The 19,160-nt window shown below is 31.0% G+C and overlaps 1 protein-coding gene across 4 annotated transcripts in view; it reads left to right on the top strand.

Moving 5' to 3' along the window:
* The window catches only part of LOC126742535 (fibronectin type III domain-containing protein 5-like), a 183,128-nt gene that overhangs the window by 68,447 nt on the left and 95,521 nt on the right, over window positions 1–19,160 (top strand). For 3 of the 4 annotated variants that reach the window (XM_050449187.1, XM_050449189.1, XM_050449190.1), the window contains exons 3-4: window positions 216–354; window positions 18,458–18,603. In XM_050449187.1, coding sequence (XP_050305144.1) covers window positions 216–354; window positions 18,458–18,603 — 285 coding nt within the window. The remainder of the gene's footprint in view (window positions 1–215; window positions 355–18,457; window positions 18,604–19,160) is intronic. The other variant, XM_050449188.1, reaches the window with a different exon arrangement.

The raw sequence follows: 19,160 nt of genomic DNA, 5'->3' as shown, positions 1-19,160 counted from the left end.
CAACACTTAACAATAAAACGTATTTTTTTAAATAACATACTTACCACAAACTTATCCTCCCAACACGTGCTGTTTACCCATACAATTAAGCATTAATAAACTAAAAAATGATGAACTCTCGCATGATAAGCACTAAATTAACCCCGCGATAAATCCAACTTCTCATCAATCATTAAGGCAGACAATAAAAAAATAATTTTTTTGTTTAATTGCAGGTTCGATGCCCGGAGGGCCCGGCGCTCCCGAAAACATCACAGTCACATTTCTGAATCCGACGTCAGTTCGAATTTCTTGGGATTCAGCCGTCAGCAATGTCGAAAAGTTCGACGTTACCTATAAGCCTACCGATGCCAGGTAATCGCTATCCTATCCTGTTACATTTCCGTTTAATTGTCTCCGCGTTGGGCTCAATTAAGCGCAGTTCAATAAAGAGGTAATCTGGAATCGTGGCCAACGAAGTTTTCGATAATTGATTTTGTGTCACGCCCACATAAGATAAAAGTTAATGAGCTTAGTTGAGCAGCATTTTTATGATGAATTTGTTTAAATTTCTTTGGTCAACATGACCAAGACAAGTTTTTTTTTAAATATTATTAAACAAACCATTACGTGCATGTAATGATTTAAACCTTAACTTCATGTATCAAAAATAAACAATATAGAAACAAAAGAAATAGTTTTTTTGAAAAATATTACAATAGATAAGTATAATAATAATAATAATAATAATCAAACTTGGCGAAGGTCAATAAAACTCTAGCTGCTTAACGGTAACTGCATTGGAACTAATATGATTCCTATCCATAGTGGTATATTCCAAGGAGATTCCTTAAGTCCACATTGTTTTTGTCTTGCCATGAACCCACTTAATTCAATTAGGAACGGATTCAGCTTAAAAAGAATAATAGAGAACTAACCAGAGTAAACCATCTACTTTATATGGATGACTTAAAAATTCTTGCGGCAACACGAGATCAATTAGAAAAGATGCCTAAAATAGTAGAAAAATTCTCTGATGATATAGGAATGACCTTTGGACTGGATAAGTGCCGAATTATAAACATTACTAATGGTAAACTACAACCTGAAGTTTTTCAGATAGAAAACGGTCCGGTAATTAATGCTATGGACAATGAAAAATCCTACAAATATCTAGGAATGAAGCAGGCGCAAATAATATACCATAGAACTATAAAAAATGAGCTGACTACTAAGTTCACTACAAGAATGCGACGACTCCTTAAAACAAGTCTTAATAGCAAAAACTTATTTAAAGCTATTATTACCTATGGAGTCAGTTCACTAACTCACTCTTTTGGTATTATAGAATAGGCTAAAACGGACATTTCACGGCTGAAAACTTGCAAAGAAAGGCTAGAACACTCCTAACGAAAGCCAATAAGCATCACTTGCGCAGTGCCGTAGAACGAACTACTCTACCTCGTCATATAAGAGGAAGAGGAATGGCCAACATAGGGAACCAACTCAGTCAGCAAATTAACATGGGATCCTTTTTCTTAAGAAAGGCTTTAACTTCAGGACCTTGAACTGCCCATACACTATAGCACCCAGCGAGAAAAAATGCAAACTTGGATGGCAAAACCACTACATGAAAGGCATATTCACGAGGTTCAACAAGAGTATGTCGACATAGCGGCGTCAAACTACTGGTTGACTTCGGGACAGCTTTTCCTCGAAACTGAAGGGTTTCTTGTGGCTATTCAAGATCAAGTGATACCAACAAGAAATGATTTACAGTTTGTCGTAGGTGACCCGAGGGTACACAGTGACAGATGTAGGTATGGATGTGAAACAATGGAGTCTATTCAGCATGTCACCGGTAAATGTCAAACTTTTGCGCCAACGGAACATAAAGAACGACATGATTTAGTCGCAAATACTGTATCAAGAGCTCGCAAAAAACCAAACCTCTTATCAGCAGCCAAGGTACCATATTATAAATATAAGCTGGATCCAGTTCTTGAAAATGATCAACACAAATTGTATTGGGATTACACTGACTAACGAGTAAGTAACAATAGGCCTGACCAAATACTAATTAATAAAATTTTTACGAAGACAATGGGAAATGAGAGAAGTACGGACAGTTTCAATTATTGTGTCAACAACCGGAGTAATATCAAAGAGCCTGATCGAAAACATAAAACTGGTAAACCTTAAGGAAAACATCTAGAAGCTAGTGCATAAGTCGACGCTATTCTTCACATCTTGAATCGGCAGAAAGTCATTGGAAACGCAGATAACGTCAACTAGTTTAAGAAACATATCATGTAATTTTAGTTTAAGTGTATTATATGTAAATAAAGGTAAAGAACAGAGTCCGATAACATGGAAAGGACTCGGAGATAAGTGAATGTTCCCCTCCCCAGGGGGGAAGGCGGTTGCCGTTTGACAAGAAATCTTCATAATAATAATAATAATAATCTTTATTCAAGTTTAAGTATCCACGAATACAATGAAAAGGCAAGAGTGCAGTTGAAAATAATATGTTCAGCTGATTTATACACTTATTCCTAAGAAGAAGTAGACATATACTCCTTCAACAAAATAAAAAAAGATTCTAAAACTAATAAACTCAAAAAGAAAAATTAAATTTATTTTCCATAATTTATCATAAAACTAGATGAAGTGTGGACACAAAATTTAATTATTGCTGGAATTAGCTATTAATTCAAAAAGATTGGGAAAAGGAGACATAGTATTTAACATGGTTAGAGGAAGCTGAGATGGAGCAAACTTGAAGGGCAGAAGGTAGCTATTAAAGACTTTAGCCAGGTCATATTTAAAAGAAAGCATTTGTCCTGAATATAATTTTTTGAAACAAATATTGAGGAAACTTTAACTTTATTATTTTATTATACAATACACATTTATGAATGAAACGTCTCTGTTTTATATTTACCCACCCGGTGGCATCCAGTTTATGACTTGCTGGTTGTCTACGGCGATTCCCATAAATAAATCGTAAACAATTTTTTAAACTCGTTTTATTTTCTCACAATACTGTGCAGTCAATCAAGGTCCATAAACAACATCACAATGAGTCATAAAACAGAAAGAGCCATTAAATCGCATAAAACTTTTTTAGTGTTTTAAGTAATAAGTAAGAAAATGTCTAGAGCTATATAAGATAAGTAGATTTCCTATACATTTTTGAATGCACTTAGAAATGTGTTTTAAAAACCTTAATTCGGTAACTAAAATAAGCCCCAAATATTTGCATTCGGTTTTCAAAGGAAGAATCCAATTGAAAATCTTTAAAACAACTCTTTCAGTCAGCTGTTTTACGTCAATAGGCCTGCCAAAAAACATCACAAAAGCCCTACTTGGGTTCACTTGGAGAGCATGGTCTTTAAAAATTTTCTATAGTATCTTTAGATTCTTTAATTACAGAGAGACATATATGAGCCAGTAGGGAAGGCGAAAGAGTAATATATTTGAGTATCATCTGCATACTTGTATGTTGCAGTGTTTTAAAAATTATGGAAATTGAGTATAATATAAAAGTATATAAAATAAAAAGAGTTGGTCCTAAAATTGACCCCTGGGGGACACCTGAACTGACGCTAAGATTATGTTATTTATTTCCATTCAAAAAAGGTCTTTCCTGGCGATTCATAAGGTAATTTTGAATTTATCTGATTGAACTCTCATGAAAACTAAGATATTTCAAACTAGTAATAACGTATCATGATCTATGGTATTAAATGACTTGAAATAATGAAGTAGAACCAGAATAGTACAATTACCTTTAACAATAGATCTAAAAATGTTAAATTAAGCTTCTGATTCTGAGCTTTAACTGCAATAAAAAATAGTAAAACGTAAAAAAAAATAGCTTTAACTTATACAAATCATTTATTTATACAAATTTTGATTTATATTATTGATTATTTTAAGGAAAAAATTTGGCTTCCATTCAATTAAAGGCATTTTTTTATTTTTGTGTGAATTGGAATCTATTTGTTAAAAAATATCTTCCTCAAGCGTTGATTTTTCTAAAGGGCAGCTAAAAAATCATTAAAACACTGGACAGAAAAACAATAATAAAAAAAAACGTTTACTACATGAACAAGGCCAAAAGCACCTTTACGTGCCTATAAGTAAAATAACGCAAGTGAAAATCATTTTTTTCAAGCGGTTGACCTCATATAAAATCATTTTTGTTTAGGATGCTGATAATCTTAAAGATAAAATAGGTCAAGAATTACTACAACTGCCAAGAAGAAAGAAAATAGGAAATTTAAAACATTTTCTAGGCAGTTGACGTCCTAGACGAACTCACACTTTTGACATTTTAAAATATTTGTTCTAGATAGATATATTCTTTAAGTCAATTTAGGTTTAAAAATAAGTTTGATTACATTCTGGATCAAGGTATATCATCTGTTTTCTTAAAAACTGTTTATGTACTCTGACGTTAAAGGTTATGCAATAGCATGTATGTACTTCTAAGCGGCAGGATCGACTTAGAACTGGACTTGATGGGCACCATGATGTCTTTGCTATCTTTATGGACCAAACTATCATGAGATTTTTTAACTTTTATAGTAAATTTATGTTAGGCATTTTCTTACGAATTAAATCTTTTTTAAAATATTATAAAGCTAAAATATTTGTAAACGCTTAATACTGTACACTTAATGCGGATTTCAAAACTCTCGCTGAATTTCGCATGAAAACTATTATAATTATTCCAATACCATTATTATTAAGGATCAGTATTATTCCTCAGGATTCTATAGTCTCTTCTATATCAATCAAATCAAATCAAATATGCTTTATTGTCAAAAAATTTAAAAAATTTTGTAGACAAAGCTATACATAAAAAGCAAAACACACAAATGTACCTGGTCAAATTTCCTATACTAAATGTAAAAAGTAAGAAAATAGGAAAGTAAATAAAAATAGTAACAAGAAAGTAAAAATAAAAAAAGTAACAGAAATAGTCAAAAACATTAATACAATGTTTAAAAAGTCATAAAAAATTTTATAGAAATTTAGCAATACAAAATATTGCTATTCTACATCATAAAAAAACTAATAATTAGCCAGTGCGTGCATGATTCTCAAAAATTAGTATTAAAAATTAAAAAAAATCATCTACTGCATATAAAGCTCTCTCCAGTAAATATGATTTCAAAGCATTGCGAAATCGAGGAAAAGATGTCAATGGTTTAATTTCCAAACCCAGATGATTGTGCATTTTTTTAGCTCCGTAAAGAATAGAGCTTTTTATTAATTCTGAGCTTGGGATTGGCACATAAAGATCATGCTCTGCGTTTCGAAGTGGATAACTGTGAGATGGTCGATTAGGAATTTCTGATATATGCTTGCGAACCAAGCAAATAGATTCAAGAATGAATAAAGATGGAAGAGTTAATATTTAAAATCTTTTAAACATTTCTGGGCAGTGAGCTCGACTATCAAGTCCTAGTAAATAGCGAACCTCTTTTGTAATTTAAAAATGCGCTCAAACTGAGTCGCACAGCATGTGCCCCAGAATGGAAGGGCGTAACAAAGATGGGACTCAAAAAGGGCATAATACACTGTTCTTGATGACGAAAGATTTAATTCCCTGGAAACTGATCTTATGGCAAAACAAGCTGAACTTAATTTTTTAGATAAAACATCAATATGTAATTCCCACTTCAAAGTACAATATAACTATTTGTTCAAATTATGAAGTATATTGAAAGTTTGGATTGCTTTGGAAAAATGAATATAAAATCATTTGTAACAGCATTGAGTTAATTAGTAAAAAGCAATCTTTGCTTGACATCTTCCTTCCCTAAACTTCCTCAAACTTCCTTATTATTGGAAGGTAAACTTGTTAATCCGAATTCATAAAAATGGCGATACAAATAATATTTGTATAGGTATCTGTATTCAGTGTGTAATTCCTAATCTGTTTAGCAGGTTGTTTTCTGTATAATTTCCATGATACGGTAAGCGATCGCTTAATTATCATCACCATGGTTTTTCTCAGGGTAGATCTACCGTGACTAACTTGTTGACTAACCAGTATTATTTGATCGGCGCTTTTAAGAGATCTATACGGGTTGATAGTGTGGATACAGACTCAAAGACCTTGGATAGGGTTGGTTATAATCATCTGGCTAGGAAGTTTGGGCATTAGTCGAATTTTGTTTTTTTGGCTGGTCGTACATAGTTAGGATAAATGATTATATTTCTAATGGTGTTAATGTGTCTTTAAATGTGCCTTTGGATTCGCATATTTTTCTTGTTTTTTTTTTAACTTTTTTATAAGAAATTTGACTGATGTCATTGTTCATTCAAAGTATCTTGCTTTTGCTGATTACTGATGTATTATATGAGTCATATCTTGATGCTGAGCTGCTTTAATTAATATTGCTGAATGGTGTAATGGCAATAGTTTGAAACTTAATACAAAGAAATGGATCTGTATTGCGTTTGATCGTTCTAAAAAAACTACTAATTATCAATACACAATCAACAATAATGAACTTAGATTAGTTAATACAGTTAAAGGTGTTTTTTTCGATGCCAAGCTAACTTTTCTACCGAATATTTTGGGTATTATTAACAGGAGTATACGTAGTCTATGGATTTAACACTAGAAATAGTCTACATTTTTCACCTTACTATTATTATTTTATACCCTTATTATGATTATCATATTGAACGCATTGAGTCTGTACAGAAAAAATCTTAAGATCATTAACTTATAGAGCTAAAGTTAATAATTTTTATAATTATTACATCAACTTTAATGATATTTTATCATTCTTATTAATTAATGGTGAAGTTATTCTTGTGAGAAGTTTGTAGCTTTGTTAATGATACTTTGTTGTAATTTAGGCTTATAAGGATACATATTTACATATTTTTTTGTAATTCTCGTAATATTATTCTATTGTTAAATTATCCAGTATTTTGTATTATTTAATATTATTTCCGTAAATTGAAATAAATAGATAAATACTTTAACTACCTGGAAAAAAATTTTAAATATTTTTCAGACAGTTGACGTTATATAAAAACTTTTTTTATATAAATGTAATAAAAAATAATAATTTTTGGCTTTAATTTCGGCTAAAATTTTGTTATAATATATTAGAAATCTGGTGAGAAAATGAGCGTTCGAACAGAGTCAAATCGGAATCAATTAATAATCCCAAATCTTTATATGTATTAACACAAAATCAAATTTTGCTATTTACCTGCAAGTTAAGGAAATGCGTTATTCTTTCCTTAACAACTTTCGGTCGAAATCATATAAGGCTTAACATTTTTTTGGGGTTCAATTCTAGACAATGGTTTAAATAGAAACGAAAGATCATTATTTAGTTCATTATTTACTTCAACTACGTCTTAGCTTTGAATGAAAGATAAATTTATATATCGTCTGCATACTGATGCACTGTGACAAACTTGACCTTTGAAATTAGTTGGGATGTGTAAATACAAAAGAACTGGCAGGGCATCCTGGTGGCATATCATGTATTCAATATTTATGCTAAAGAAATCTGAACACCTACAAAAATTGCCTGCTAATAAGCAGGCAGGCACCGTCACTGAATTTAGGATGTGATAAATTAGCAACCCTTGATTAATCGTGTTAAAGACTTTCGAGTAGTCCACAAGGACCAAGGCAGTAAGTTTAAATTTAAGAAAAGCAGGGAATAAATCGTTTTTCGGTGCATGTAGATTTCCTTGTCCCTCCATAATCCTCGAAAATATTTGACAGGAATGATCGCTTTTAGGTTTCAACAAACATGACTGATTCGATGCTGGAATTAATAAAATTTATTAAATATGACAAAATAATAGGGCTATAAATCTTTATAACATTTACTAAACTATTTAGAAATGTCTTTAACAGCACCTGTACAAACATTTAGGTCACTCAAAGTTTTTTTCAGATACCTTGTTAACAAAACTGGTTTGAAGAAAGACTTTTTTTAATTTTCAGTAGCAGTTATTACATTATTTCTCAATTGACCATAGTATTCCCAGCCGTCAGCTGACTTTTTTATTTTATAATTTAACAATGCTTTATCGTGGAGTTTCATTATATATTTAAGATTTGGCGTTAACCAGGATCCTCTAATTTTTTTATTCATGAATTTTTTAGAAGAGGTGCGTACTGAATAAATGTATTATTAATAAGCATGTTTAACTTTTCATCAATAGAAGCTAAATAAATAATATTGTAAAATAAAGTACTAAGAAGACTTTAGTAGAATACATCGGTATCATAGTTTTTGAAATCTCTATAGCATACCGAAAATGACTTGTATTTCAAAACCGACAACGATCGGCAACCACAATCGAAAGGTCGATTCCGCTATTTGCTGAAATATTCTAGTTAGCACAAATAACTTGTTTTCTAGTAAGTACATTTATAACTTCATGTTATTCATATACTTAAAGCAGTAATTTCAACTTCTAGCAAAAACGGAATGGAGAGAATATAATGAAGTCTTCGAGGCATACCAAACACTCACATGAAACTAAGAGCCTAGAGAAATTATAAGTTCACTTAGAAATTGAGTGTAATTAATAATAGTTCGAAGTTGTTCAATAAAGTCCCTATTTACATCGTTAATAAATTAAAATTGTGTCATTGTATTACGTATGTAAAGAAGGACTCCTGCGCTACGATACTGATGGTCTATTCAGGATGTTTACTACCTTTTTAGGGCAAAATAAGTCAACAATTACTTGAGTCGCGTGAAAGATAGAAAATAGATGACTTTTAAATATTTTAAGACAATTAACGTCATAGAAGAACTCGTCTAACATTTTTAAGTTTCTTGCGACTCAGCACAAGTCGTAAATATTTACCTTAAAACGTCTTGCTACTCAAGACAACCAGTGAACATATGCCTTGACAGACTTTGAAGGATTGATTGTTAACTTTTAATCGCGTGAATGTAAAAAAGGACCGCGTCAAGTTTGACAAAAATGACATACAGTAGTGAATCCCCAAAAGAAAGGAGGAAGATTATGTGCGTCTCTAGTTTGGTCTCCCCCTGGGTTTTTAGTTATATTTTTTGTATCCTAAGATTACTTTAAAACAAGTGTTTTTGTTGTAAACTCCATTTAGTGTTATAAAATAACGTATTCATAACACCGGGTACTACCTATTATTTTCCAAAGGCTATAGGATGAACCAAGCGTTTGTAACATTTTTCAGGCATTTGATTGAGTCCTTGTGCTTGATGGTTACAATAAGGAAACCTTCTCTTATAAAGATGAATTGATGAATTTAGCTAAAGTGCATTTGCTTGTATATTATAAGCCGCCTGATAAAGAGCTTACACCAGAAGACAAGCACCTCCTTAATGCACTGCCATACATATGTCATAATACCACACTTGCCACGTAGATTATGAAACTAATAAATTAATCAATCGCATTGAGACGTCACCGGTAAACCCCTATAAACAAATTAATATCACCCATCGGGGTTCGAAGCATATAAGCCACTCGAACATTGTGGCACGATTATTTAGAGCTCAAATATTGATTTTCAGCGGGGTTTATTGAGGAAAAAAAGGATTGGGATATCGAGGTAAGTCTTAAGGGAAAACCGGAATTTAGTGGCTATAAAAAAGTCGGGTCGAAAAGGATATGGGAATCTGCAGATGGCGAGGTTAAAAATGATATGGTGCTATTTGAAGGTTGGGAAATTAATTGGTTTTAACTGGTTATTAAAGGACTTTTAAAAATTTATGGATCTCGGTACCATAAATATTTACTTCTAGGTGTTTCTTAATACGACTAAGACTCAGATAATATTTAAGTTTGTTAAAAAACTTCAATATAAAACTGCAGACGTAGTTGCCATGTAATGATTTAATTTTATTATTGAGGAGTTTTGGAAAACAGGATGATTTTTGACTTTTTACTCTAAACGTAATTTAGACACATTCACTCTTAACTCAATTTAAAAAGAAATATTCCCTTGACATTTCCATTTAAACGCTACTCAGAAGTACACTCTCGCAAAAGCTGATAAACCTCAACATGAAATTGCGAACGTAGTCGTAAGATGATTTCAGTTTATCAATGATTAATTTTGGAACAAAGGATAATTTTTAAATTTTTGCTCAAAACGTAAGTTTAGGTACATTCACTAGTAACTAAATCTTAGAAGAAATATAGCCCGGACATTTTCTTATCCATAGGACTTGGATCAACTCAGGATTTTAATCTCACTTACATTTTTATCTTTTAAATATCTTTTTACAAATGTGTCTCTATCTTTCATAACTGTCTTTATTGTATCTGTTAACTAAGGACAACTTTTTTTTGTAATTTTTGCGGTCCTAAGGGAAACGTGCTAATCAAATAGTTTCAATATTTGATAGTTAAAATAATTGATTTTTTGCTCGATATCGGTGATAGAGAATAAGTGATGACATAACACGTTTTCCAGATCCTCGGAAAAAAGATCACCATTACAGTTCCTAAAATCACGATAAGTCATCACCTTGGGTGGATGCTTTTGCAGCCTGTAGGCAAACGTGATTTAGGTAACCGTATGATCCGATATTAGAACGCACATTTAAGTGACCAACTTTTAATTGATGCATTTTAAGACCAATACATTTACATTGTGTAGTATAATTATATATTATATATATAGTATATATATATTATAATTATATATATTAAAATGTGAGTTCACTGTTTTGTTTTCAGGTTAGAAAATATATTTGTTTACAGGGAGTGTAAAAAAATGTGTGCATTTTATTACATATTGTATACATCACATACCCCAAAACAATAAAGAAACTTTTTTTTATGCTTAAACGTTTGAGGTAGAAATATTTTTTTACTGCAGTGCGTAAAGTTGATCATTCTACAAGTAAATTTGATAGTTACTTTGTACAAGGACTTATTTGTCCTTACAATAACCTAATAGCAATAGACAATGAATCTTTAAGTTTTCAAGAGCGTAGAGAATGTTTATAATAATTTAAAAAGCGCTTTTCGTTATTTAGCGTTAACATCGCGAGAGAATCGGCTTCAGCAGATCAAGCTTTATTGAACTAAACTAAAGAATTAATAGACAGTGAGGGATATAAGCGAGAACAAGTCTTAAATGCCAATGATACTGGCGTTTTTTGGAAGAGAATGCCTACTCGTAACTTCACTATCGGAAGACGAGAAAGCGACGCCAGGCTTTAAAGTAGCAAGAGATAGCTTAACTCTTAAAGTAACGTTTCATGTGTTAAAATATGCTATATGTTAAAATCAATGGACAGGATAAAAAGCTCTTGATCTACCTCCTAGAAATAAAAATAAACACGAATTACCAGTAGTTTGAAGAGACAGACTTAACGAACTGGTTTACTAATAGATCTTGCTCCTGGGCATTAAGAATCGCTAAACTTCCTTGATCCAAATGTAAAAATTTGTTCTCACCAAATACCACTTCACTTCTGCAACCTTTGGAATAGGGGATCATATCAGAAGTACACACTTGCAGAAACTAAGAAACTTCAAAATTAAATTGCAAACATAGTAGCAATAGGATAATATAGAATGCGCTCTTGCTTATTAGCCAAATTGCTTATTATCTAATTAATCTGTTTCGATATTGACATATTCTACAATAGATTTAGAAAAGAAAGTTAGGTTAATTTGATAACTTGTGTTCTGATCTTACTAGAGCATTTATCATAAGTGATTAATAATTATTAAAATTGTAGAATTGATTTATGCGCTTCAAATTTTTAAAAATTAATGATTGATAGAAATCAGTTAAATTTGAAACTTTAAGAAGAAAATACTGTAATTAAACCAACAAAAAGTTATACAAAAGTAGTCGCAGATAAAACCCTGATTTTAAAACCACTTTAGTTGCAGAAATTTAGGAAATTAAAGGAAGATGTTAAACCCTGGTAATTAAAAATATTAAATGAATTGCTGATGGCAAAGAAAAATCTATTATTTAACAAATGTGATATTATTGAAGAAATCATGAAGAAGGACCTTAAACGTCATGTTGGTAGCCATGAAGAAGTCTCTTTTTTTTTGCTCTATAAGTTTAAATAACAATACAAAATTGCATTTTAGGAAGTTTATTTTCTCGGATTTTCCCTTAACTGGCTTTACTGATTTATTCATGAAAAAGCAAAATTACTTAAATAATTTCACTTCAGAGTCCAATCCCAAAAACTCTGGAAAAAGTTTTTGCAAATCAAATTACCAATTAAAGAAGATAACGAATAAATTTCTCAAATAATATTTTTTTAAAAATAATAGCTAAAAAATATACTTGAAGTGAATATTCAATAAATAAATTTTAAAAAACTTACGAATAAATATCACAGCAAGAACAAGTTATTTTATATTTCTGACCTTGCCGATAAAGCCACAAACTTTGATCCAACAAATTCTTTAATCTTCTTTACGAATAAATGCAGAGCAAAGAAAATTAGACTTTTTTATATAAAATATAAACTTAAACCATAAATTTAAGTATGCAAAACAAGTAGCAGGTCTTGACTTTAATCATTCGAAACCTTCTGTTTACTGTTTCATTTGGTAATTTCTTACTAGATATACAATGGATTAAGATAAGTCGTGAGAAAGAAACTGGTATACTGTAAGTAACTGAAAATCTTAACTAACGTATTTAAAACATCAAAAGTATTTTCAAAAAATCTGATTACACATATATAAAATAGCCATAAAAATAAGTGACCAAAACAATAAAAACTAAAAAGGTACTAACAAACAGTATAATTAAAGTACAGACGTTTATTAGGCAGCAATGAAGTCTAGGTCAAATAATGCTTTATTGCTTAAATACCGAGCGGTTGTTAACAAAGCAGTCATGATAAAAAATAAAACTACCTATTAATATAATTAATTTACACACATTCATTACAACAAATTGATTTATAGATATAAGAATATTAGAAGCATATAAAGCAAATTGGTTTAATACCTCTTAAGATTAAGTACCAATGATACGTAAGCCAGAAAGAAAAATGAAACTTAAACTAAAAAATGGTGCAAGAAGTATTCCTTCATAGTATAGTATAAGATAGTATAAGAGATGTTAGCGTTTCACAACTAACATCTCTTAACACTTACGAACGACTTACCTCCCTCCTTTGCTTAAAAAAGATGTAGGAATTGGTAAATATATATGATATGAAGACCTAATATTATTTACATTTTCCCACTGGATAACTAAAGAATATTTTTTATGCAATATGCATCAAAATTTTCTGGATAATAAAATGAAATTTCCAACATGATACTTAAGAAAATATACATAAATCAGGACAATGAAAAATGGGCATCTTTAGTTATTAGTCAACCTAGAACAGAGCTGCTCAATGTGATTTTCAAACTTTAGTCTACTGTCAATAAGTAATTCTAAGAATATATTAAAATTATTACTAGGAACGATTTGTGAAATATTGGTTTTTGAAACATTAAATGATAATAAGTTATTGTCACACTATCTCTTAATATCAGCTAAATCCGCAATTGTATTATCAGCAACAGATGCATTTTCTATGCTTTACTATAGATGGTAAGTCATATACAAGATATCACAGATGAGGAATACTAGCGGACCATGAACAGAGCCTTGCGGCACACCTGCTGTGATACTAAACTTCTCTAATTCAGAACTAGCAAAACGAACCCTTCGATATTTGTCAGACAAAAATTAATTCAATGATTTCAAAACGAGCCTCTGAAGCCACACATTTCTGATTTTTTCAGCACTTTTTTATATGACACACAGTTAAAAGGCTTGTGCGAGATCGTAAAACACTACTGCGGCTGCATCCGCATTATTGAAGCTCAGATAAAATTTCTCCAACATACCGGGTGGCGCATCGAAAACGAAACAGAGCCAATTACGGGCAGTCCATTAACTTTTTAAAAAAACGCTCGACCCGTCGATTTTATTTTCGAGGGGGACACCTAATAATCACAAAATTACTTTCCTACCTACAACCCCCTAAGCGGGGGTGGCACTACCCCTAAAATCTTAAATGGGAAGGGAGGTCCTTAAAAGGTAATTTTCAATATTTTTACTTTATCATAGACTACTAAAGGTACTTTTAAGAAAAACAATACCAGGCAGTAGGACAAAACCATCAAGTATTATGAAATTATGAGACAAAAAATGAGATAGCTCTATCATATTACAGAATATTTTGACTTTAAGTCTAGTCATTCAAAAAATTATTGCAAAAATAGATTTAAAAAGAATTTGCTTAAGTGTCAGCTTGTAATAAATGTTTAAATTGGCCACCTCCATTCTCCATACAATAAAAAAGATTTTGCTCAAAACGTTGTCACACGTTCTGCAATACTTCAGGCGTGATTTGAAGACACTCATTTACAATTCTGCCTTGTAAATCTTCTATCGAAGTGGGTTCAGTCTCATAAACCTTGCTTCTAAAGTAACCCCAAAGAAAAAAGTCTAGAGGTGATAAATCCGGCGATCGTAGAGGCCATTCAATAGCATCTCTTCTTCCAATTCATCGTCCTGGAAACATCCGATCCAAATATTCTCGCACGAATAACGTATAATGTAGTGGGGAACCATCCTGCTGAAACATCAATCTATCCTCATCGTATCTGTCATTTTGAGTTTCAATTATAGCTGTCAATGCTGGATCAATGGCCTGTTGTAATAGCTCTAAGTACATTTCACCTGTCAGATTTCCAGGTAAAAAAAATGGACCCACTAAATTATCACCAAACCAAAGATACCAGCCCAGACATTTAACTTTTGTGGGTATTGGGTGTGTACCTCACGATACACTCTAGGACTATTGTCGGACCAATATTGGCAGCTATGACGATGGACCAGGCCATTCAGGAAAAAAGAGCTTTCATCAGAGAAACACGTATTAAACAAAAAATTTGGGTCAATAATTAATAATTTGTTCACTTATAATTTCACTAAATTGTGATCCCCGATCGAAATCATCTTCATTCAGCTCTTGCACAAGATGTATTTTGTACGGATGAAACTTATGAGCTTTTAGAGTTCTTTGGATACTACGTCGACTAATACCTGTGACAGTTTCCAATTAACGGGTACTTAATGTAGGATCTACATAAATATGCCCTAGTACAGCCACTTCCATACCTTCATTCCTTACGGGATTTTCAATACTGATCCAGTTTCTCGAAATTTGGAAACAAGCTTCAATACATACTTTCGCTGCACCTTGCTGTTTTCATGTCGCTCATTAAATAATTCCGTCGTTCTATTAGCACATTGATTATTTCCAAAAAATTATTCAATTATTTCAACTCTTTGTGCCGTTGTATGCACCATCTCATTTTTTGTCTCATAATTTAATAATACCTGATGGTTTTGTCCTACTGCCTGGCATTGTTTTTCTTAAAAGTACCTTTAGTAGTCTATGATAAAGTAAAAATATTGAAAATTACCTTTTAAGGTTTAAATGCGAAAATTTTAAAAAGTACTTACTTAAATTACGTCAAACCAAGTACCCTTGTAAAGAGAATTAAAAGACCTTTCCAATGAGGTATCACTCGACCTCCTTCCCATTTAAGATTTTAGTGCTACCCCCGCTTAGGGGGTTGTAGGTAGGAAAGTGATTTTGTGATTATTAAGTGTCCCCCTCGAAAATAAAATCGACGGATCCGAGCGTTTTTTTTTAAAAAGTTAATGGACTGCCCGTAATTGGCTCTGTTTCGCTTTCGATGCGCCACCCGGTATGAAAACCAGCTTCATCAGTATTCTTGGCACATTAAAAACCGAATTCAGCCTTATTTAGGACAATTTTTTTCTAAGAATACATTCATGCTATTTTTAAGCAGCTTTTCCATCCAAAAAAAGAGCCATTAATGCATTCAGCCAGGGCTGATCGAGGTAAATTTGCTAAATCTTTTATTGAAATGTCGTAGCCTGAAGAACCTTAACATTAAGAAATGATAATATATCAGATGAGATGGGAGGGAGCTGAGTAGCAAAATAAATGTATTGTATTGGCATTCAACTTAGAATCATACACGTTACATTTTTTCATAGCTCGTAGAAAATTAACATTGCTCCATTTATCTTCTCTTTGTTATTAGAAACTCCAGTATATCTCTGTATTATTTAGTATTGGCAAGTTTTTTGGTTTTATTATAGATTTGGTTATAATTAGTAAAATAATGCTTAAAAATTCTATTGTAAACTAAAAATGTACGTAGTGTCTAAGATTTTTAATTTTGGGTTTAATATGTGTATAATTCGACAGACGTATTGGTTCATTAGTTTTTAATCATATTCTGCATTTAATATTATTGTTGTATACCCAAGAAGACCCAAGGAAAACTCTAGATCTTTTGTTTTATATCTTATTGATTGCATATTATAAAAAAAATATGCATATTGGAATTTATTCTACAAAATAATTATTACTAATTGACTCCGGGATCACATGAGAAGCAGAGGATACGTCTCTGCCATCTCTTGTTCAATGTTTAAGTGATCATTCACTCCCTGTGAAGTTTTTCTCCGTTGTGCAATTTATGTGGATCAGACTTGATTTTTTAACTTTTGATTTATTCGTTATACTCAACAGAGATTGAGAAATTTTTTAATTTGGCGCTCTGTAGATCACATGTGTATATTTATTTAGGTATATTAATAAAATATAGTTTTCTATAAGTCTACATAATTTATAAACCATTTGTATACTACTTTTAAAACTCTACTTCATCTGAAAACCTACAAGCTAAAACGAAACACTATAAAAATATTAAATTGGTATCACATTCTTTAATACTATTATTAATCAAATATATACTATGGTAACTCATTGATATCGTAGACCATAGAGCTTATAATAAGCCGTTTTATTTTATTTTTAAATATCTTGAAGTAAATATTTATTTTACCAAAATAGGTAGTTGAAAGAAATAGGTATACTTCTTTATAAAAAGGGGACTTTTTAAAATTAACAATGCTTAACCTTGGCTGATAAAAAGCATTCTTAAATCTAAGAGTATATTTATTAAAATCACTTCCTTTGTAGAAATATTCTTGATTTTTATATACATACAACAAATAAGTCAAACATATAAATTTCATTGTTAAAATATTGTATTGTTTAACAACAGCTCTTATTACATTTTAAACCAAAAATCAGCCTTATAAATCTTTTTTGAAGTATAAATATCCTTTGTGCGTCTGATCTATATTTACAGTAAAAAACCTAAAAAAAGAGTATATTATTCCATAATATATATTTTATAGACCCTTCCCTCCCAGATATCTTTTAAGAGTAAAAAATGAAAAATATAGGTCAGAGAGTTGCTCTTGCGTATTGTCAATGTAAGAAAGAAAAGAAAGATGTTGGTCTATTATGCATCCTAAAATACATTAACATATTCATTTAAATACATTAATATATTCACAGGTAATTAAAACAATATTCAGATTCACAGAAAAACTCTGAATATCGAATATGCCATTTGGAAAAATTAGGCATTTAGTTTTTTCCAAAATTATGATAAGGTGATTTCCCTCACACGAATCTATTTTCTCTATTCTTTTTCCTATAACTGTAATAGTAGTATCGTCTGCCTATAAAAACAATTTAACAAGGGAAAAGCAACGGCTTCCTGTGCAGTTCCAAGTTCGCGTTATGCTCACGTGAAAAATCATTTCCTAAATCTACAAACATATATAATATAACCCAAAGTAATATATTATTTCGTACATCTATTCTCTCTAATTTCATATAGTTTCAACAGCCCGAGATCAATTGGAAGAGCCACTATATTTAACTTTCTATTAATATTATCCCAGACATACTGAACTAATTCAACAGAAGCTATTCCGATGCACAGATTTTTTTGAAAAACCATGTTGCAAAAAAAAATTTTAAATATTATATTTATCAAGAAACCGTACTTACACAATCGATCTTACACAAATTTTTCACATATTTTGAAAAAGCTACTTAAAACGCAAATAGACCTGTAATTTTCAATATTATTTGAATCACCTTTTTTATATCTTGGAATAGCTTCAAAATTGTTAATTAACAACGCTAAGCATGGCGAAATTAAGCCACAACACGGTTTTAAAACGTTTGTTGGGACCTCGTCATCAAAGTCTTTTGGAAAATTAATTCCTTAAACCTTTTTTATTTGAACTATCCTACATTGACTACTTGACAAATTACTACAACTTCAGAAACAACAGTGTTCACTTTCATCAGGTTCTAATGGTAGATCTCGAGGACTCTATGTTGAGGCACATTTTCTTCTTTCTATATGTCAATATTATTCATATCTGGGAGCAAATGATAAGAGCAAAACTTAAGAGCAAAAACGCAATAAGAGGTTATTTATTTATGGAGTTTAATAATTGATATAGTTGTTAAATATAAAATGGTAATATTCCTGGCTAGATAAACCATCATACTATTAGTTACAGGGTGGTGGAAGTTGTTGCCGGCAACAGCGACGCGGTGACTCTATCCAACCTAAATCCCGATACGCAGTACCAACTTACAGTTTCGGCAGTTTGGGCTGGAAGGAAGTTTAGGAGTCGACCGATAGTCTTCCGGACACTTGGTAAGAACGTTTAGTCTTGTTTTATTATACTATTTTTTTTAATTAAGAATTTGAATTAGTTTATTCTTTATAGTTTAGATATTATAAATTTTTTACATCGTTTTTTTTTTAAATATTTGTGTTGTTTACTTTTTATGAAATTGTCGATTTCGTAAGTAAAGATAAAATAATATAAAAACGACGATATTTTGTCAAACTTAAAGCTTAGACATTTATTCTTAATAAATTTGTTTTATATCCAATTAAGTTATACTTCTTATATATAGTGACTCAATGTCTATACTGTATTAAATTAAAAGTAAACGTTTCTGTAATTTGCTAATCTGCACTCAATGAGGAAAACCCTAGACACATTTCTTTGGACTCTTTTTCTATGAATCTTCTAACAATATGATTTTTCATTATCTTTATCCTAGCAATATTTAATAATAATATTTATTTAATATAATTTAGCACATTTTATTATTAAATTTTATTATTTAATTTTTATCAAGTGATTTAACTGCAAGACTATTTGCTGCTCTACCATATTCTAAGAAAGAAATAAATAAATTTAA

The sequence above is a fragment of the Anthonomus grandis genome, chromosome 11 (assembly GCF_022605725.1).
Source record: "Anthonomus grandis grandis chromosome 11, icAntGran1.3, whole genome shotgun sequence".
Classification (NCBI taxonomy): Eukaryota; Metazoa; Arthropoda; class Insecta; order Coleoptera; family Curculionidae; genus Anthonomus; species Anthonomus grandis.
This window is presented reverse-complemented; position numbering and strand designations above follow the sequence as displayed.